General features: G+C 34.0%; 1 protein-coding gene across 1 annotated transcript in view; it reads right to left on the bottom strand.

Moving 5' to 3' along the window:
• The window catches only part of LOC125867098 (THO complex subunit 2), a 57,506-nt gene extending 37,241 nt beyond the window's left edge, over window positions 1-20,265 (bottom strand). Inside the window, exons 1-10 of the mRNA XM_049547520.1 lie at window positions 19,943-20,265; window positions 19,224-19,349; window positions 14,446-14,487; window positions 6,460-6,519; window positions 6,291-6,353; window positions 5,877-5,957; window positions 1,188-1,259; window positions 1,066-1,113; window positions 852-920; window positions 623-756 (exon numbers count right to left, since the gene is read on the bottom strand). Of these exons, the coding sequence (XP_049403477.1) occupies window positions 623-756; window positions 852-920; window positions 1,066-1,113; window positions 1,188-1,259; window positions 5,877-5,957; window positions 6,291-6,353; window positions 6,460-6,519; window positions 14,446-14,487; window positions 19,224-19,349; window positions 19,943-20,077 (830 nt within the window). The 5' untranslated portion in view covers window positions 20,078-20,265. The remainder of the gene's footprint in view (window positions 1-622; window positions 757-851; window positions 921-1,065; window positions 1,114-1,187; window positions 1,260-5,876; window positions 5,958-6,290; window positions 6,354-6,459; window positions 6,520-14,445; window positions 14,488-19,223; window positions 19,350-19,942) is intronic.
• Between the last annotated feature and the right edge of the window lie 2,787 nt (window positions 20,266-23,052).

Here is a 23,052-nt window from a genome sequence, read left to right as displayed (position 1 = left end):
AAGAAGCCACGAAAAAACCACACGAGATGCTCTTAACTCCTTAAAATACTTTTAATTGGTCCAACAAATAACAGTGCCTTTGATTACCCCTTTTGTTCCCCTATCATAATTCACATTAGTCGCCAGCATCAAAAGGCATCTGTATCCTATACTCTTAGTAATGTCAATGTGCATGAGATAATAACCAAAATCACCGAGTCAAACTCTTAGTTTTTGATAAGATACACAACTTTTTCTACATTCGTTTGACGAGGTAAATTTCTCAATATGTGCATGTCATCCAAATTATATTTATACATAAAGAAGGTGTCTGATGAAACACACAGTTTAATTACCATCTATGGTTTGTGAAATAGATAATAAATAACAAAATCCATTTTTGCAAGAGCAAAATAAAGAGAAAAAAAACCACTCAAGCACGAAGAAAGACATAATACTTGCTAGCAAGAAAGGTAGATGTTCATGCACTCTTTCATGCACAACAGCTACTCAGAGCTTATTTAAAGCCTAATGTTCACTACAAAAGTTAAGTATCCTTTTTGGCACTCAAATACTTTAAAGAAATTGTCAAGGGGAGGAGGAAAAGGTGGGATGAGGTAACCAAGTATACAGATATACTCACATGCTGTCAACATCAATGAAGTCTCTTTTCACCAGCAAGGCCGTCAGCTGATAAAGTTCACTTGGAACAGGATCATTTACTTCCAGGCGTTGGTAGTATTGAAACTTAAACCCCAGAATCTGGGAGGCATGGAACTGCAAATAATGGAGAGAAAATGGAAAACAAATGCACTTTCAAGACTGGGAGAGCTCCACAAAACGAGAAAACAACAAGACAACCACAATTATACCTTGGGAAATATGGGAATCAAGTCCAAAAATATACTATTACCAGGCTGACGTTCAAAACATTCCAAAACCTGTAAAATCACAGCCAAAGACAAGTGAACACTGAACTTTCAAAAGTTTAAAAGGAATGGAAGTCAAAAAAATGCATAAAACGGAGTGGAAATGCACGATATCGCTATGGATAATGCACGATATCACTATGGATAAAAAACGTACAATATCAAAGACTCGGTTTGGATCCAGATCAAAATGCCCAATCAACGACTGCATATGGTCCAAGAATTAGAAACACATAAAAATAAGATTTCAGCTACCAGAGTGCTTAGTTGAAATAAAACCTTGATTATGCCAACTGTAGCAGCTGAAGAATTTTGGCTAGAACCCTCTGGAATTTGACAAAGGAGAGTGACCTACAATTACAGTCAATGGAGGGTCAAAATAAAAGAGAAAACAAAAGTGAGCTACAAAGAAATGGAGGACAAGAGGAAAACATCACCAAAAGAAAACATCACCAAAAGCAAGCATGAACTACTAAAAATTGCCCTATTTTAGAGAACACACGCACAGAACTTTGTTTTGTACAAAGCAAGAAAGGAATGGGTTAATCCCTTTGCTTGGAAGGAGAAGTGTGGGTTTGGTCTTTCTTCCCTTACGTAAATCCATTGACTAAAGAAAGGGAAAGGACGAAAGTTTGCACCAGACACTCCCTTGTATCTGTAACAATCAGTGTTTAAGGGCAACCAATTTTCAATGGACAGGCAAAAGTCCTCCAGTCACCTCCCACACTACGTGTCATTTATTTGCACTTAATGGGGTCTAAATCAAATTGCTTCAGATCTCGGCCCATTCAGTGCATTTGTTTTTTGCATTTTAAAGTCTCTAAATGAGGGAGGCGAGACTGAAATGACTCGGAGGAGATGCACAGATGCCGCATAGAGGAGGTGTGAGAGGTTGTCTATGACGGGTTTGAGGAGAAGTAGAGGTATGCTGAAGAAGTATCGGACAAAGGTGAGTATACAGGACATGGCGCATCTGCAGCTTAGAGAGAACATGACCCTAAATAGGAGGATATGGAGGTCGAGGATTACAGTAGAAGGTTAGAAGGTTAGTAGGTAGTTGAGCATTGTCTAGATTCCCTCATCACTATTATTAAAATCATGCTCCTATCTTGTTCTTCGATTTTATTATTACATGTTGTTTGCTTTGCTTCGGTTATCATACTATTGTTGTTGCTATTGTTCTTTTCTCCATTATTTTTTATCTCACTGTTTTACTAATTACTATTGCATTACCTTTTCATACTGACTTTTATATAAAGTCATATGCTTTACTTGAGCCGAGGATCCATCGGAAACCTCTCTAGCTTCAAAAGGTAGGGGTAAGGTTGCCTACACACCACCCTCCTCAGACACCACTTGTGGGATTACACTAGGTATGTTGTTGTTGTTTAATGGGTCTGAATGGACCTAAATAAATCACAATTCAGACTTATTTAGACGCTACTTTTATTTCCCGAAAAGTTCACACTTCTCTTTTTTTCTCTTCGACAGAAAATTTCACGCCTTTTCTGTTTTCAAGAATGGTAACTGTATATTTAAGAACACTAAAAAGGAAGTGTTATACCATATTTACAGCAACAGAATAGATCAAAAGTGATCTATCTACAGACTAGTTAACATATCTACCAGAGAATTTATACTCTCTACATGGCTTAATTTACATCAAACATAAAACAAAAGGATACAATTTGTCTTAACTTCTTACAGTCAATTGCATGTCTTAAAAAATTCTTTTGAGTTCCTCTCTGTCCATATTGACCACCATACGCAAGCAGGGACCACTCCACAACTGTTTCTGTCTCACTATGTTCCCCTTGTTATTCCAGGTTCTAGCAGATCAGCAGAATTAACAGATATAGTCCATTTACGCCCCCACCAAGTTTAGGAACATAAGCCACAACTGCATAGTGAAAGGACAGTATAAACAGATAGCCATTGGATTCTAAAGCTTTCCCACATAAAACACACCTTGAACACAATTGACAGCCCTTTGTTCTTGAGTTTTCTTGAGTTAGGCAAGCTTCTATAGCAACCACCATGAAAATCATACAACCATAGTTCTGTTTCTGTCTCACTATGTTCCCCTTGTTGTTCCAGGTTCTAGCAGATCAGCAGAATTAACAGATATAGTCCATCTACGCCCCGCCAAGTTTAGGAACATAAGCCACAATGGCATAGTGAAAGGACAATATAAACAGATGGCCATTGGATTCTAAAGCTTTCCCACATAAAACCCACCTTGAACACAATTGACAGCCCTTTGTTCTTGAGTTTTCTTGAGTTAGGCAAGCTTCCATAGCAACCACCATGAAAATCATACAGCCATAGTAGGAACTTTAGCCTTCCAAATGCACTTCCAGGGCCAATTCACAATGGATTGGCCTGTCTGTGAAAGGTTAAGATATCTGATCTAACAGTATAAATCCCATTCTTGTTTTTGTTCCAATAAAGAGTCTTCTTCCTCCTTGAGACCTTTGAAAGCTTCTAAACTAAATAAAAAATCAGTGATTCTCCCCAGCTCCCAATCATTTAACCCTCTCCTGAAGATGATATTCCATCCATTCAATCCCCAAGCACTGTTCAGTTAGATGTCAGGAAGTGGTGCAATAGAAAAGAACTCAGGAAACATATCTTTTAGTGGCCCATGACCTACCCATTTATCATGCCAAAATGAAGTCCTTCTCCCATTACCCACCCTTGTACTAGTATTCATCTGAAAAGAATTGCATAGTTGCCTGATAGCTTTCCAGACCCCTGTCCATGAGGGGTGTTGATTGGACTCGTACTCCACTGATCTGTCTGGTTCTATTTTTCACCAATGACTTAACCCCACAAGGCATCAAGTTCAGAATTGTACCTCCACAACCACTTTATGAGTAAGCTTTGATTATGTGCTTCTAAGTTCCTACGGTCCATGGCCCTTCCTTTTTGCTGGTAATGAGAGATTCCCAATTAACCAAGTGCATGTTCCCTATCTTCCTCACCTACAAAGGCTCTCTCCTTAAAATTGAAAGACAAAAGTAAGAACTCCAGTTAAATAGCCAACACCCATTTTTTCTCTTTTTTTCATAGATAATTTATTTTGGACTTTCACATACTGCCTCCGTTCACTTTTTCTCGTTTACTATACTAGAAAAAGATTTTAACTTTTACTTGTCCAATTTGGAATTCCAAGAGATGATTTATCATTTTATACCTATTTTACCTCTATTATTAAGTACTGATCATTTCATTTCCCAACATGTAGATGACTTACAGTAATTAAGAGTGATATAGTAAAATTACCATTTTATTTATTGCATCTTAAGGGATGCATTATGTCAAAAATGGACAAGTAAACATGAACAGGGGAGTACTGTTCAAGATTGCAATTCAATTGAGCATTCACCATAAACCCATTTGCTTTCTTCCAACATCCTATTACTTTTTGAGAAAGAACATCCTATTACTAGAATGAGATGATTCCCTCAAAAAATATAAGATATAAAGAATACATGAACTTGTATTTGTTTGTGATGGGCCAATAATAATAATAGACTCTTCTTCACCAAATGGACAACAAGGTTGACCTGTGACGGTTCAATGACCTTTTTGTAGTTTTAATCATTCAGTGTATAAAACAAATAAGAGAACACAAAATAAAATGATATTTATTCAAAAGAGATGTTTAAAATTAATTAAAGAACAGAGAATATTGTTAAGGGTAAATTATTCAAAAATCAATTTTCTCAATAGTAAATAAGTTAATAGAATATAGAATGTTACAGAGAAATCAAGATAAGGGAGGTAATGGTAATATTGTAAACCACAAGGGAGGTTAGTGTTATGAAGCAAGACCTGAGGGGTGGTCTCTAAAACTGACCTTCAAATTTATTGTTTGGTTGGATAACTTTCTTTTAAAGACTAAATTATGTTGAGCTTAAAAAATTTATGACTACATTATGTGTTATTATTGATATAAATTTTAATTGTAGTCTAGATAATACAAAATATTAGCACATTTACATTTTTTTATCGAATAATAATTTTATGATTTTGTTTAGATTAAAATTTTCTCTAATATTTTATTTTTATTTTTATTTTATATGGATTGTCTAATATCATTTCATGTAAATATACTCATTCACATATTTAAAAACAAAAATCGTCTTAATTATTTTGTGTTCAGATCTAGACACGGCATCTTAATATTCAAATGTGCATTCAGATTCAAACATCTTAATATTCAAATGAAAACTAACGAGGCCTTAAAGCATAGTATCTTCCACCCACACACACCCTCACACCAGCCCCCCAAGATGAACAACCTGCTCAACCATATAACTTTTAGGGAAATATTAACCTGGACCATAACAATTGGTCATTCTTCAGTAACTGTAACAAACAAATATGGTCCTAACATTGGCGCACTTCCATTAGGGCAGAACACACTGAACAATATAATGTGAATCAGGATTGGAAGTCCAAGATCAAAACTTCTTGAGATATATCAAAAATCAAAATAGTAAGTCAAAAAACAAGTTCATTACAACATTTTTCGGGAGTAAAAAACTCAAAACTGCACATGGGTGTATTAAAGAACAATTCATCAATATCTCCTAAGCAACAAAGTCAAAAGAGATAGTCCACAGGAGAGCTTCATCTTAAGCATACGGCAGCATGGAATGGTCATTTATCCATGCTCAGAAATAAACTAGCTCTTGCTTACCTCCCATAAGGGTATGGAAGTTATGAACTAGAAGTTGGTATTGTTTAAGCTACTGTTACCAGCACAAAGTGAGAAGCTAAGCTCTTTTTTCCTTATTGCCTCCTTCATATGCAAAATTAGATTTGATTGCTATAAAATCACCCAAAGAAATAGAGAAAGAGCATCCAGAGCAGCTACTGGCAAACAGAGGAGATGCATAGAGACTAGAAAGAAAGACGGACAGAGAGAGAGAGAGAGAAAGACAAAGAGGAAACAGTTACCAGCTTTGCATAACCTTCACTTTCTTCACGAAGAAGGTTAAACTTTGTTTGCTGATAAAGAAGACGAGTGTTTACCCTGACCTGAAATCCATTACAGAAGGATATCACACTTAAGGGAACTATCTTCATACACAATTTGCAAGCAATATGTTGGGAGTCTATTGAATAAAAACCAACAAAAGCAATGAAGAAAAGGACAGATGGATCCATTAACATATTAATTCATATTAGCCAGGGAAATATCGCCAACCTTCCGAGTCATTTTTAAGCAAACAATAATCACCAACTGGAAGCACACTCAGTACAAGATGTACTACAAATTAGCCGGCAGGGATGACACCGAGCAAGAACAATAACCCTAAAATATATTTTAAGCAGCACCTCTTTCCTTACTTTGGGGGAGAAAAACTATACCTCTTTCGACTTCAAATCTGCAGCCTTTATCTTGATCATCTCAGACTCCCACAAAAACTCTTCCTTTTCACATGAAAAGGCATTCATAAGCTTTCATTTTTCAAGCTAGTATTTAACAAGAGCAAAATGGTAGAAACATATATTAAGTTAGAAACAAGTAAAAAGGTACCTCACATCGCTCCTGAAAAAATCTCAAAGGAACCAAAGCAGATTCCACAAGCCATTTTGCCTATAAAGAAGACAAACCAAAACTATGTAAAGACAAAATACATTATACTTCAAAAAGGCTTTCTACTCTGAATTAATTTCTGCGGAACAAGCTGAGATTTTTTTTCTTGCTTTGATTGTTAAGGTGTTGACAGGCTGAGAATTGACAGAAGAAAAGCAAAACAGAAAGAAAGATACAGAAATAGCAACTACTACTACGCCTTGATAAGTATATAATATATTTCAGATCAACTGATCTTTTTTAAGAAAGGTAACAATGATTTTGTGTAAACTTATCAATGCCTAAATCCATGAGTTTTACTGTTAAGAGCAAAGTTATGAAGTAAAATAGATGACTAAAGTTTTAATCCAGGTATTTGTAGTAACTATTTGTTAAAGGGGTTGATTAAAGCCAAAACAAGCTGAGACCAGATCTCTTTCTCTCTCTCTCTCTCTCTCTCTCTCTTTCTTTCTGTCCGCACAATCACCGCAAGGCTAATAGTTGGAAACAGTAAGCTCCATTTCTGAAGTTTGCAACCTTGGGTAGACATATGTGATCGTGCATCTGAAGTATGGCAAAACTGTGAGCTGAAATTTGAGATTGCCAGAGAGACATTCTATCACCTGTCTGAAGATTGACCAAGACAATCAGCTACAGTTACCAACTCGTGATTGTCAAAACCTATGACGTGATCGCACATTGTGTTTAAAAATGAATTTTGGGAAGTCAAATTAGGAAACTCGGCCAATGCTTTTAAGTGGGGTATAAATAACAGAGATATGAATTTGTAGGTGGTTCTTCAGCTGAGAAGCCAAAAGGTGTAGATGTCCTACGTTCTTAACAAGCTCTATGGAAAATTGATCTTCAGAAAGTACTTGCCACACCCAATGTTTACACCAAAGCAAGTAATTTATCCATACAATATTGTCGGTCTTATTGTTGTTTTATTGTATTTACCTTCCACTTTGGTGGGCATCTTATATCACTTAACACCCGGTAGCAATTCTCCATTTCAACAATCCGGTTTTAATCATATGAGTAACATGACATCTCCATTCCATTTATTATTCCATTCTCTTCAAGCAATGAGCCTAGATATCTAATTTTTTGCATTTTGGCACTGCAACCCCATCTAATCTCATGTTTGATTAAACCTACAATGCATGTGTTCAGTCTTACTTCTACTTATCCTAAAATCACTACTCTCTAAGGTGCTTCTCCATTGTTAAGCTTTTGGTTGACACTTCGTTAATTCATACAATATCATCAGCAAATAGCATACATAAAAAATTATGTTCTGACCAATTTTCCCTTCGAGACAAACGGAGAAACATTTGTTCTTGACCTAAAAGGCTAAAACCTCTTCCGGCAAACCCATCTTCAACCATGCTCCAAGACAACAACTTCCCCCTTCCCACTGCACGGCCTCTTACAGATAAAAAGTACCCACACCTCCAGAACTTGACCCACATTCCTGAACTAAACAAGTGTAGAAAACCAATGAAATGTTTGAGATGAAGTTAGTATATCCAACTTTTAAAGTGGGACCTTTAAGATATCCGGTGTTAATATATATATTCCTGATCTATTTCATTGTTCTCCTCCTTACATACTATGTAAACTTTCTTTCTTTTACGAAAATGAAACCCACAGCCGGTATGCTTTGGGTATGTACAGGGTAAACCCCCTCCTATGCAATAGCTTGCAAACCACATAGAAGAGGTAAATCTCACTAGACAAGCCCCGTGAGAAGAGTTCGACCCAGAAGGTCAATCCCCTGTTGCCGCAAGCAAGGGGTTTTGAACTTGAGACCTCCATTATAGAAGTTCCAAGCCAAACCATCTAAGCCACCCAGAAGGGTTACTATGCTAACTTTCTTTGTTTATCAACATGCAAATAAATGCAAAAGCAAGTGTTGTTGAAGTTCAAAATATTCACACGTGTCTACTTGAACAAAATATGCATTATTGATCTCTTCTTCCTTTTGAATGAATGGTTGTAGTGGGTACTGAGCTCTTTGGTTTTAAATGAAAGTCAAATAGGTTGCGAGTGAACAATGAAGAAGGTGATGGTCTAAGTTGCTCGGACTAGGTAAGGGTGTCCTATACAGGTGCAAATCTAGAGGTTGGATCCTTCCTGATCTAAATTTTTAAATTCAAAGGAACAGATAAAGGCCCAGCGATTCAGCTAAAAATAATTTAAATATCTAAAATTAGAGTTATATGTCTAATTTATGAAAAAAACTTACAAGTATGCTGAGGAGAATCCTAAAGGAGATAAAACGACTGACACAAATTTTCATATGCAAGGTATTCCATTTTCTTCAATTTCACCTTGGCTTTTGTTTTGATTACAAAAATCATAGTATCTATCCCAAATTTCTCCATTGATTTTGGTCAAATTAACAAAAATCAATGGACTAAAACATAAAATAAGGTTTTTCATATTAAATCAGAAAATAAATTGAAGTCCCTCGACAAATGAGCTATTGCACACCAGCAAAATAAGTTTCAAGGACATAGAGTATGTCCTCTGTGAAGTAGCTAGAGTCAAATTTGATAAAAGCCTTCAAAACAATAGGTGTTAATCATATCACTAACCAAGCGCTAACTAGGAGTAGCAACAGAAACAGAGTTGTTGTTGAAACATAGAAGATAAACAACCTCATCCACCATTAAGATCCAAACCCTATCTAGCATATGTTTCTCCCCCGCCAACAAGTGCAAAACTCAACTTCTCCAAGATTAAAGAGTGTCCATAGCAGGGTAGCAGACAAAAACTAATGTACTTCTCTTTATTTTCTCCATCCTAAGACTTGACCCACTTCGATAGCCTGAAGATGTACTTCTCTTTATTTTCTCCATTAACCATTAAGATCTAAATCCTATTTAGCACCATGCTTCTCCCAAGCCAACAAATGCAATCGAAGTCCCTTAACAAAATTTGCTATTACACGCAAGCAAAGTCAAAGTTCCAAGGACATAGATTATGTCCTCTGTGAAGTAGCTAGAGTCAAATTTTATTTATGGCCTCTGAAATTGTAATACCCCAAACTTTCATATTCAAAGCCTGAACCACTCAACACAGGATCCGAGATAGAGGATTCGGGTAGTATTCGGGTACAAATAATAGTTCTAGAGCAACAGGAAAGTGTTAGTAATAATGTAATGCCAAACACCCTTGAGTTAGCATACAATCATGTAGACGTAAACTTTGACTGAATAGGGGAGGACAAAGTTGTGTATGAGCCTTGGGGTCAATATTTATTTTTTTGATAAGATAAGTGGTATTAATAACAGCATCAAGAAGATGCAAGATTTACAAGATATGGCATTTGAGCTTACAAAGAAAATCTCTAGCTAACTATACAAACTATCTAAGCCAGAACTAATGAGTTAGTAAAATCCTGAAGTTGTTCTGCATTAACAGCAGGATACAAGTTGGACCAACTAAACAAATTTACAATGCACCTACTCTTCAAAATGCCTAAAGCAGTTGACTCTCCATCAAAACATCTCTTGTTCCTCTCTAACCAAATACACCAAAAAATACAAGCAGGTATCATAATCCAAATCTTCTTGATGGCTTTGTCAACTTTCCATAGACTCCAACTCTCATATGCATCCTTAATTGTGAGGGGTGTGGTCCAATTGATGCCAGAGAGACAAAAAAACATGCTCCATAATTTTGAGGCCACCTCACAATGAAGAAGGTGTCTGGGGTTTCAGCCTCTTTTTTGCACATATAGCATCTGTTTGGGAACTGGATTTTTCTTTTCTTTATGTTGTCTTGGGTGAAACATGCCTCATATAGAGCTGTCCAGGTGAAAAAAACTACCTTAGGTGGTAGCTTGGTCCTCCAAATGAGTTCCCAGGGGACAGTTATATATCACAAGGTTTCTAGAGCACAATTGTTGATACCCTTCCTTGACTGTATAAACTCCTTTCTGGTGTCCCCACTTGAGCTTATCAGCTGCCTGGAGATTAATGTGACATTAATGTGACAGTGTTGTAGTCTAGCAAAAAGGTCTACCAGATCATTCACTTCCCAATCGTGCATATTCCTTCTAAATCTCATATCCCAATTGATCCCTTCTCTATTAGCAGCAATAACAGAATTGGCATCTTGAGCAATTGTAAACAGATCCGAGAAATCCTCCTGAAGAGTGTTATTTCCAAGCCATTGAGTAAACCATTCCCCAATTCAAAGTAAGCGTTCTGATCAAATGTGTCCCACAACATCCTAATACTCTTCCATAGTCCCACTCCGTAAGGAAGTGTAGTAATATTTGTGCACCATTGATTCAGCCTTCCATGCTTAGCTATGATGACCTCTTTCCAGAGCCCTGCGTCTTCCAAGTTGTATCTCTAAAGCCACTTCATCATCATACTTTTGTTGTGGACTGCAAGGTTCTTAATGCCAAGACCTCCTTGGGGTCAATATTTATTACAAGCATACAGTAAAATTTAGTCAAGGTTTAAGGACTTATGGGAGCGTTAGTATAAGAATTTACCTATCAAATTAAATATCATTGAGTCTAGTTTCCAATGACACAAACCTCTCATAAAATTGACGAAGGTAAAAAAAAAAAGGTTTTGCGCATTTAACTACGGAACTGCACAGCACCCAAAGGCATGCAGGGAACATGGCACCACGAGTATTTCAGCCAAAAACTCATGTTTTTTTAAGTTGCAGTGGAGGGATTTCATTTAAAATTTGTTAAGAACATTTTGGGTCTATTCTCTCAAGACTTCTCCCTCTTCTTTATCAAAACTCAAGGTGTAGAATCAAGTGACAATATTCCTCCAAGTTCTTGCAAAAGTGATTAATCTAAGTTATTGTCCTAAAGGATAAGTATTATCTTGATGAATGCAAAGAGAAGAGGTTGTGTTTTCTAGCAATAGAGGTATGTCTCCTTTCCCTACTGTCATATACGAGACATTCTCAACATTTTAGTTGTATTCTATAAGTAGGACTCATGGGACAGTGATAGGAAGCCATGAGTCTAAGTTTCATTTGTCGTGATTGATGTATTTAGTGAGGGGGGAGTATGTAAAGAGTTGTAATAGTTGTTGTTTGATGGGTTGGTGATCTTAGGCGTATTTATATGCCCAAGGACCTAATAATACCACATTTAGGCCAAGTTTGGACCCATTTTATGCAAAGTAGAGTCATTTAGAGTCATTGGATTTTATATGTACTAACCAGCATGATTAGTTGTGTAAGTGAGATTAAATGGAGAAACGAGCATTGGAATGGACACTAGGGAACACAAAATAGCCGAGCCAAAAAGAAGCAAGGAAGAAAAAAAAGAAGAAATATCTCTGTATCCTCTCCGCATCACGGAGAGGAAGTTTATTTTGGTTCGTAAAATAATTCCCAAGCAGAGCACTCTGTGTCCTCTCCGCGTCGCATAGAGGGATTTTTATTTTTGTTCGCGAAAATGGATTTTGAGGCAGAACCATCCGTGTAGCAGCCGCGTCGCGGAGAAGCATGCTTTATCACGAAGTTAATTTCAGCCAAGCCTCTGCGTCGCGCCATCAGTTGCCAGATTTGGCCGTTTCGAATTTAGTATAAATAGACTAATATTTTATTTTATTAAATATTCTTTTTCTGGGTTTTGAAGAACGGCGACTTGGAGAGCTATCTCATCATTTTTTTAGGGTTCTTTCCTAAACTCCTTTACTTTCGATCTCTTTATGATTATTAAAATTATTTGATCGATTCTATTGTTATGAGTAGCTAAATACCCTAGTTCTAGGGCTGTGGCTACAGGATGATGGTAATTTATTAAGTTTTCATTAGGTTAAAATCAATTATCATATGAATCTTTCTTATGTTCTTGTTGTTCGTATTTCGTGACTGATCACCATTGAAATAAACACATTGTCCAAATTGAACTCGGGAGAGGAATAAGAGGATAGAACGTTGGGCATAAGGAGCATGATTTTCTCTTAATAATTATGGTTAATTTGTATCTAGGATAGGGATATACCTAGAAACCATGCTTGGTCACTATACAGGAAGAAATCGCAATGCTCGGTACTTGGTCCAACCTATCCCCGCTCAACGATGTAGTTAGGTTGTCATTTATTGTAGGCGATTAGAGGTCGGGAGACCATGATCATACATTTAACCCTGTGATCACTGATTCGATTGTTGATTAATACCCGTTTAAACAATATAATTGCATGAATCCTAATAAGAGTTGCAGCCCTGGACTGTACCCAATCATTGTTTGAAACCCTTGAAATTGAATCGCGTTTGTTTAATTATGTTTAAGTTTTAGATTATAAAATAAATCACTCTTGAAATCTTGATAACACTTGTGCTTAGCTGAAACTATTGGAACAATCGAGTTTTCTAATCGCAAGTCCCTGTGGGTATGATACCCGGCTCTTTATAAGAGCCACTTTAATACTTGAACGACCACGTACACTTGCGTGTGCGATTTGGGCGCAACAGTTGGCCTTGTAGAAGGCAAATATATTGATGATTAGTAATATGAAAGATTGAGTATGAAGGACGTCGATGATTTGAAAGTCTCGCGAGCTTGACGCCACCTTATGTTTGTCGATGTCTCGTATACGTTGCATAGTAGTTTATAGTAGCCTTGTTACCCTATTATTGTAGATTAAAGCAACAAAGGAACATTTGATCGTTGCAAAGCACTAAAGGATTGGAATCAAGAAATGACAAATGTTAATCATGTCATCAATTAAGTAACTAAGGACCCGTTTGGCCATAGATTTTTCAAGTAAAATTTGGGGGGAAATTTGGCAAATAGTGTTTGTCCATAAAATTTATCATTATTTGGCAAATAACCTAAATTCTCAAATACTAGAAAACACTAGTATTTGGGTCAAATCTCATTGTTTGGAGCTTTTAAAAATTCAAATTCTACACCAAACTTTTATCTTTTACAAAAACATCTTCTATAGTAGTTGTTTGTGTTGTATTACATAATTTTTTATGTGAACACCAAAGCAATTATGAAATATTCGGTGAATATGAAAGTGATGATATGGTTATTGATGAAAATGATGAACAATCAATTCAAGATAACAAAATCATGTGCTTCGTCTACTCCACGATATATGGAATGATGCTTGTTGCACTCATTCTGAACTACCACATTGCTCTAGTGTCATGGACACTACTTGTTATTTCTTGCAACGAAGATCCAATAGATTTGTTGTGGAAGTAATGATAGATTTTAAAACTCATGGGTATAATTCATATTTCTTAAAAAAGTGAAATATGTTTCCAAAATACTATGATCAAACACATGGTGAAATTTCATCCAAATTTTCACCCAAATAATATTTGCCAAAAATATTTGAAAATCTATGGTCAAACGCTAGCTAAGAGTAACAGTTGCAACATAGTGGTCATTGAATCATAAAAGATAAACAATCACATCCACCGTTAAGATCCAAACCCAGAACATGTTTCTCCCAAACCAACAAGTGCCATACACAACTACTCCAAAATTAAAGAATGGGTCCTTAGCCGGGCAGCACACGAAAATTAATGTGCTTCTCTTTATTTTCCACATCTTAAAACTTGACCCACTTTGATAGCTTGGAGAGTACTTCTCTTTATTTTCTCCATCCACCGCTAGCACCATGCTTCTCCCAAGCCAGCAAGTGCAAAACTCAACTTTTTAAAAATTCAAGAATAGATCCACAGCAAAGTAGCACACAAAAACTGATGTACTTCTCTTCTTTTTTTTTTCCAGAATTAAAGAATGGGTCCTTAGTAAGGTAGCACACAAAAAGTGTTGTACTTCTCTTTATTTTCTCCATCCTAAGACTCTTCAATAGCTTAGAAAAAAAAATCGATAGAAGTGTTCGAAATAATAGCTTCAAATGCTAGACTACCCAAACAAACAAAAAACAAAGAGACGAGTAAGGCACACAAAAGAATAAAGGAGATCAGGCTAACCAGCTTGCTAACACGTTGACGATTTTCTCCCGGCAATGACAGCTGCAAAGCAAAAACATTTCCTATGTATCAGTATGATGAATGTCCTAAAAGAATTTTCATAATGACATTGCATAAATTAGTAAGTGCATTCGCAAGGAATAAGAGTTAGCTTCTTGCTATTTTTTGCTAAAAACTATGAACTGAATCTTCTCTTTATTTAGAAAAGAATATCCATTAAATTTTTCTCTTATTTAATATGTGAAACCAAAGGAGTTATAATCCATATCAAAGAAGTCTAACGTTGCATTTTGCTCTGGAATCTGGAATGATTTTGGAATAACTGGTTCCCTTGGGAAATAACACAAGTGTTAGCAAATAATTTTGGAATAATTGGTTTTAGATAAGGAAAATCCGGGAAGTATTGTAATTGTCAAAAAGAATAGTAGCATTGCAACTGATAAGGGGCCTACTTTGGTAATGGACTCCTTCAGTTTTGGTCTTTTGGACAGATTGCGACTTGATTTCACAACCATATTTTGTTTATAAACCACACTGAATTGTATTCAGAAACTATCTTGTTTGATTTCTGAACCAAATGGCCCCTAAGATTCTTTTAATAATTAAATGGATAGAGGTCATCTCTATCAGTAAGCCATATTTGCAAAAGAATATTCCAAAGAGAACTGTCATATGATTACAACAAAGCACGCCTCCTTCATACTTTTACCTTGAGCGAAGTTCCAGTACTTTGTTAGCATTTGCAAGGTTTTAGAGAAAGAGACAGGAAAAAACAAAAAGCTGAAAAGTTTCACTACTCTGTTAACATTTTTTTTGTTTTACTCGAACACTACAAAAGTGCTTAAAAGCATTTGAAATAAATCATACCCAAACAGGCTCAAAGTGGCTTGAGAACAATGAGGTTTCAAGTTCAAATTCTCAACACAAGCAAAACACTAAGATTTCTTCCCCACCTATCCAAGCATTGGTAGACAAAGCCATCGGTACTTTTCGATAGGAAGTAGCAAGTACACTGTGAAATTAGTTGAGGTGCCCATAAGCTAACCCGACCACCTTACTCAAAGAAAATAGACATCACATTCCTGAATATATCCAATGCAATGACAGTACAAGAGATCTAGAGATTTTTTGTGTGTGTGTGTGTTTGGGGAGGGGGGGGTTACAAGAAGATGAATTACAAGGCCTGGTTGAGCCGTTGAGGTGTTTTTAAGCATAGTGTAGTATTCAAGATTCATGAAGGTTGGGGTGCAAGGAGACGGATCATTTTTCAAAAAAGTCATAATCATAGGCACTTGGAAGCGGGGAATCAATTTTTCCGTACTTATCTGTTTCAATCCCTAGCACAAAGAAATGTGTGGTGTTTTACTTGTGCAACGAGAGGGTGATTCTGACAACTAAGAATTTGAGAAATGAAAAAAAATTACATGTGTAAGGGGTCGTTTGGTTTGAATACAAGTTATGATGGGATTATTTATGCTAGGATAAGTTATGTTGGGATTTTTTTTTGAACTTGGTAAGGTTGTATTATATCACAAAACAGTACATGGGTTGTACTGAAACCTTATATACAAAAGCCCCAAATTCTTACTGCTCTATGGCTAAATTGAGTCTAAAACCTCAATTATAGAGACAGTATCATTTGAGTATAACTGATTACACCAAAAACATAATAGTAAAATGCAGTTGAGCTTCACTTTCTGCACACTATTTTCTATGCTCTCAAAACACCTAGTTATGTTGGGATTAGTTATGCTGGAAGTAGTTTTTATTGCCTGTTTGGTTTGTTGTATTCAAACTTATATTCATTGCATTATTTCAAGTATAAGTTGTTTGTTTACAAAAATACCCTCCACCTTATTTAGTTTTTTTTGTACATTTTATTTGCAAGCTATAGTTATTCATTCTTACAAATAAATTTTTCATCTTGTTTAGCTTAAATATTTTTGTGTATGCATTTCCATGACTGTGCTGTGTGTTTTTAAAATTAAACTTTCATCTTATTTAACTTAAAATAAAACTTCCATCTTATTTAGCTTAAAAATGAAATTTCCATCTTCTTTAGCTTAAAAATAAAATTTTCATCTTTTTTTTTTGAGAAAGGTAACATTACTTCTATATATCCACAGGTATACTACATCAAAGTGTAGTCCCCCTCAAAAAAGTTTTACTTACATCATTCCTAGGATCTTCTAGTTGCAACCAGTCAATAATATTAAACACATTTTCAGTATCTCCTATCACTACTTGCTTACACCAAAAATAATAAAGCCCTAGGCAATTAGTCTTTATCTTCTGGATATTGTTCTGTTTTCCTTCAAAGCATCTTTGATTCCTTTCCTTCCAAATTGTCCACCAAATGCAAGCTGGGACAATCCTCCATCTCTTCTCATTTTTTCCTGCATTTCCATCCCTGTTCCAACATTGTAGGACTTCTATAATACTCCTAGGCTTTGTCCACTTAATCTTCCCCTTTTGGATAAACATCTGCAACAATTGATCAGTCCATTTGCAGTGTAAAAAGAGATGGTTGACTGTCTCCACCTGTTCTTCACATAGATAGCAACTAGAGCTTAGATTGGGTGCGCAGCTCCTACCCTTTGGGTGCGCACAAGGTAACCCCCGCTCCTATGCAATAGCTCGCAAACCACATAGGAGAGGTAACCCGCACTAGGCAAGTTCGGTGCGACGAGCTCGACCCAGAAGGCAAACCCCTTACTTTCGCTGGCAAGGCGTTTCGAACTTGAGACCTCCAACATGGAAGTCTCAAGCCCAAACCACTGGGCCACCCCGAAGGGTCATCTTAACTTCCATCTTATTTAGCTTAAAATAAAACTTTCATTTTAAGTTTATTAAAGTAAAAGAAATTTTATCATTAAAATTATCTACATTTTAATTGATATATAAAATATAATTTTTAAGTGAGTAATAAACTATTTAATTTGAAAATATGTAATTTAATATTGGAGTGAACATTTTAAGAGAAATCAAAGTATAAATAAACATAAGAATTAGGCAAATAAATCCAACTTATAATGTATTCATAAATTAAAACTATATTTATAAAATGTAATTTTTTAATAAAAAAATATATTATTATAAAAACAACAAATAATTAAGGTTGTGAATGTTATTATAAATGTTGTTAAAAATTATGTTAATATACATGAATGTAAAAGTGGTGTATAAATGAGAGTTTAAGAAGGGTATTTTTGTTATTTTTAAGTTATCATGGGATTACTACTCCACCTCCCTGGAGAGATAACTTATCTCAGTACTAATTGTTAATCCTGGGAATTGGGATAAGCTATCCCAGCCTTTGCAACCAAACGGTACTCAAAAATTATCCTGGGATTAACCTCTCTTATCCATCACACCAAACGACCCCCGAGTGTTTTATGTGCAAATGTTGAGGTGAAGATATGGACCACATCTCTACAACTAGCAACTCACTTGTGACGGGATGAGATGATTCCGAGTACAATGGTCATGCAACAATGGAGGAACTTATTAGTTAGACATAGCATCACATGTAGCCCCGCTAAAACCCATGTGGATCTTTTGGAAGGAGAAAAATAGAATAGCCTTCGAGGTACAGAGAACAACTATTTACATTGGAGGAATAGCCTCAGTTCTAGTTTCTTTTGGAGTGATAGTGACCTCATGGTATAGTTATAGCATATTGGGTGTCATTCGTAGAGATTCATACTATGTAGTAGATTCTCTACTTTTTAGTATACACCTGTGAGAGATTTCTCCACCATTAATAAACTCATTTATCTTATCAAAGGTTGTACTCAAAACTGTTAGTTTTAGCATTTTATATCCATATCGGCATAAATAAGAGGGATGTGATACACACAATATAGGTGTGATGAGGAAGTCATTTCAAAAAAAAACTACATAAATATATTAATAATTCATCTCTAAGATAGTGCTCTGTATTTACATCAAAAAGCAAAATCGAAAATGCATGCCTGGTTAACTATCCAGGGAGCCTATAATGATTTACAAGCTCAAATTAACACCAAAAGGAAAGGAAATATATGCAACGGCATTTGACCTGCCAGCTGAGTTATCAAATCCAAAAAGATCTACAAAATCAAACATGCACAAAAGCAATCTAAATTCAATAATTTGGAACTAACTCAAACCAGCGAAATTCAGATCTTACGAGTCTGATTGCTCTGGACTTCACAGCAGATTGGTTGTTTCTAATGTCCTATACACTGGCTTCTATTAAGCCTATGGTCCCAAAGGAAAACTTAGTGCTCCTATATGTCCCTAGAGAGCTTATCTAGCTACTTGACTGTTGCAATTACAATTACACTCACCTGCATCCTATTGTAACTCACACATATGTCCTGATAATGACCACAGAATACCTGAGAAACTACTCCTATTATCCACCTGTACCTAGTGCCACTAATGCTAGTCATAACAACATATAGTCAAGTTTGACCTACTGAAATGAGCTTTATACAAGTCGATATTTGACTAAATATACTCATCAATTCATCAAACTAAGCTAATACTAAGAAATAGAATTCATAGAACTCCAACAAAGAAATTGATGTTTCAGGTTGGAGGTTTATAAGCCAAAATCAAGTGGTGTTTGTTTGATGTCCAGAGCAGCAAGTGAATGTGGAGTACAAAGATACCCTTGTACCCCTCATTTAAGTCTATTTTCACATATTAAGAGACAAAAAGTAAACAAATATGGACAATAATTTCAGGATTAATAGTTGACAATAAGAAGAAAAGGGAATAGGAAAACTCACATCCTGAGCCAGTTGGGTAACAATATCAGCCAAACTCGATCCTAGCTCCTCTTGGGATGCATAATCCACAAACTCCACACACTCTAATGCCATTTTACATTTCTGAAAAGGCAACTCACCTCGAACCTTGAACACCCAAAACAACCCAAAACAATCAATTCACAGACCGCAAAGCAACAAACCAATGAAAAGCAATGCTAACAAAAATATCCTTTCAGGGCCTGTATTTTTTTTTTGAATTCATTTTACATGATCTAATCAGTATGTTGCTTTAAATTCAATAAATTCACAAACAGAAACAAGTGTTTTGCAGAAAATAACCCACTAATCTCACCCAAAAGGATCCATAATTTATCGATCACCTTTTCAGCAACTAACCAAGTATTTCAATAAATTGAATAAAGTTTTCAATCAATTATGTAATAATGGATTTTTAAAATTATCAAACTTGTCAAAAATCACTTTTTTTTGCAGATAAACGAACTATTAGTTCAACAAATTGATTAAATGAGTAGTGAATTATCTATTAATCGGTTTTCTACATAATCGGACTTCTTTAAAAAGATCACTATCTTCGCAAATAACAAACTAATGTTTCAACAACATGAATGAATTCAACTCAATTATATAATAATGGAAGTTCCAAATAATCCTAAGTATCTAAAACGAAACACAAATAATTAAAATTGAATAAATAAATAAATAAATAAAATGAATACCATAACCCAGCAGAGCTCATAAAGAAAGCGAAGAGTGGGAAGTGGTTGAGCGAATTTGAAGCTAGTGTTTCCATTTTTCAACTCTTTGATGGAGTCCTCTGTAAAGTACAAATACTCCAAAGGTGAAAGAGACATGTTTGTTGTCGAAGATGACAAACCCTACGACCTAGGGTTTTGGCACTTGCTTCTTGAGAATTAAGATAGAGAAACACCAAATCCTAATTTCGAAGATTTTCCATGGCGATATCAGCTTTTTTTTAGGGTTTCGAAACTTCAAGGAAAATAAATGCCTCTCTGCGACAAATTTCTGATCCTTCTCTTTTCTGTTTTTTTTTTTTCTATAAATATAGTTACTCCTACAATAAATAGTATCAACTTACATCCATGGGGTGTAACAAAATATAGGATTGATTTTTTTATTATTATTATTTTATTTTCTTTTATTTTAAGATAAAAGACGGTTTGATATTTGTACTGTGTGTAAAAATAATGTCAAATTATTAAAGTATTTTAATTTATAATATCAAAGTTTATATTCAAATAGTATCAGCACAATTTTATGTGTGAATTAACTTCAATCCTCTGTACTAAATTTTACGTTAAAAAGAAATATTGTATATATATTCTTCTTTCTTTAAAATTATACATTATTTTCTTATTTCATAAAACATATTATTCTTCTATTTTCATATATTTACCTATATAATTCATTTTTTATATAGTTATTTAATATATAACTATCTTATGTGTAATTTTTATGTAATAGAAATTGCTAGCAAATATTATACATAATAATTGATAATACAAATAAAAGTGAAATCACTGATGAAATACTATTAAAAATCTTACATAATTGCAAAATTTTGAATGCACGTTCAACATTTTTTCAACATGATTCTTGTTTCATCGTAAAATATTTTTTTCTTTTGAGAGCGTGACTCACGAAAAGTTTGCACAATAATAGACTAATTGTATTTATCCAATTATAATTTATAATAAAACTTAACTTAAATTTTATTTTAAAAATTATATAAACAAAAATTAGTTATATACGACAATTTTAAGATATAAATTAATATTATAAAATTATATTACATAAAAATAATTAAGTGTATTAGGGACTTATTTATAAAATGTTGGTTTAAATGTTTTTTCAATGAAAAGAATATTAAAATATTGTAAAAGTGATTTAGTGTGGATGAATAGTGTCATATCAAATTTGGTGTGACATTATTCACACACTAAAATAGTGTAAAAATGGTATAGGATTGGAGCTTTAAAACACTAAAATTTACACCAAAATGCTTATATTTGTAACTTTTGTATTAGTTATGCTTGCACTAATTATGCAGAAATATTGTGTATGTATTATTCGGTTTGGTGTATTAAAAATAGTATGTATTGCATATTTGTTAATATATATATACTAGTTTTTGGACACGTGCGTTGCGCGTGATTACCAATTCAGAAAAAATATGTTATAGTAAATATTATTGCTTATATAAGCGAAGATTTGAATAATAAGTTTTGCACACAATAATATTGCAGATTTTTTTATGGATGTTCAATGTGGATCATCATATATATCTCTTATTCACGCGAACCTATGAAGATGGTCAATGAAAATTTTTATTAGTTAAATGCATATATTTATTTCAATTTGCTGAGGTTCAATCATGTAATTAGTCGTATCTCAATAATATTACCTTATAAACGATATTTGTTGTGTATTTTTCTAGTCATCTTAACTAGATGTGTTTGCACGTGTATTTCACGTAACTATTTAGATGTCCTATGAACATGTGAAAAGAATAACTACATTTTATTTTTTAGAACTAATTTTTGCATATTAATTTTTATTTTATAAGTTATAACATAATAAATGACATTCTTGTTGTTGGCTCTCATATTGACTTCTCAATTGACTGTGTAAATAAATCAAAGCTAGTTATCTGACTGTCCATAGTTAACTGAGAAATATTTTTTTTTATCGGAAAAACTAAAACCTAAAATTAAAGAATATATTTTATCTGTGAAATCATATATATAATCACTTGTTTATCTTACACCGAACAAAGATGTAGTTCATATACTTGTAAGCAATTTTCAATTTATTCAATAAAGCATGATTCGTTTAAGAAAAACTAACAACATTGTGTTATCACATATATGGGTCGGTATAATAATATGAAAAATTATTGGTCAAAAGTTAAGATAAGAGAAGATGAAATATAGAAACAATTAATGTAATAACTATGAGAACTCATAATCTTATAACTAAAGAATGTTAAAGAGTGTGAATTACATTTGCAATAATTAGTAATAACTAAGAGAATTTATAATGTTATAACTAAAGAATTAATGTGCAATAGTTGTATTTCTAATACATTTTATACTAACATATATAAATAGGACTTTTAATTAATGTTGCTATATTTTTATATAGTTATTAGATTTTAATTTAGTGTAGGGACAAAATGAAAATGTTTATTCCATATTATTGAAAATAAAATTTATTTTGTAAATGATAATTTTTAAATGATTCATATATATTCACATATTTTCACATTTGTTGTGAGTTTTTTTTTTTTTAAAAAAAAAGAACTCGAAACAATTTAAAATAATGTATTTTGAAGTTAAAAGATCTTGTTAACTTGATAATACATTTGTGACATATATAATAAATTAATTTAAATACAAATACATACCTATATATATATATATATATATATAAACTTTTCTAAGTCTAAAATACCGTAATATTAAGAAATAGTAAATAGGTAAAACAAAAAGGCAATGTTTATATAGTAATAACTATTTTGAAGCAAACTTCCTAACATTCTAAATAACATAAGTAACATTGATAAATAAAGTAATTATCTTGTCTTGAGCATCAAATAAATAAATTGTGACAATTCTCTAACTCTTGAGAAGTTAAATAATTTTGGAAAAAGATGTCCAAAAACATATATTTACATGACAAGAGAAATTGTTAAAAAAAAAACAAATGAATTTAGACTACATCATGTTAACTTCATATATTGGAACATTACATACTATTGTATATATTATCCAAATTGATGGCCTTTCGGTAGTGCCAATCGAGAAGT

The sequence above is a fragment of the Solanum stenotomum genome, chromosome 6 (assembly GCF_019186545.1).
Source record: "Solanum stenotomum isolate F172 chromosome 6, ASM1918654v1, whole genome shotgun sequence".
NCBI classification, from domain to species: domain Eukaryota; kingdom Viridiplantae; phylum Streptophyta; class Magnoliopsida; order Solanales; family Solanaceae; genus Solanum; species Solanum stenotomum.
This window is presented reverse-complemented; position numbering and strand designations above follow the sequence as displayed.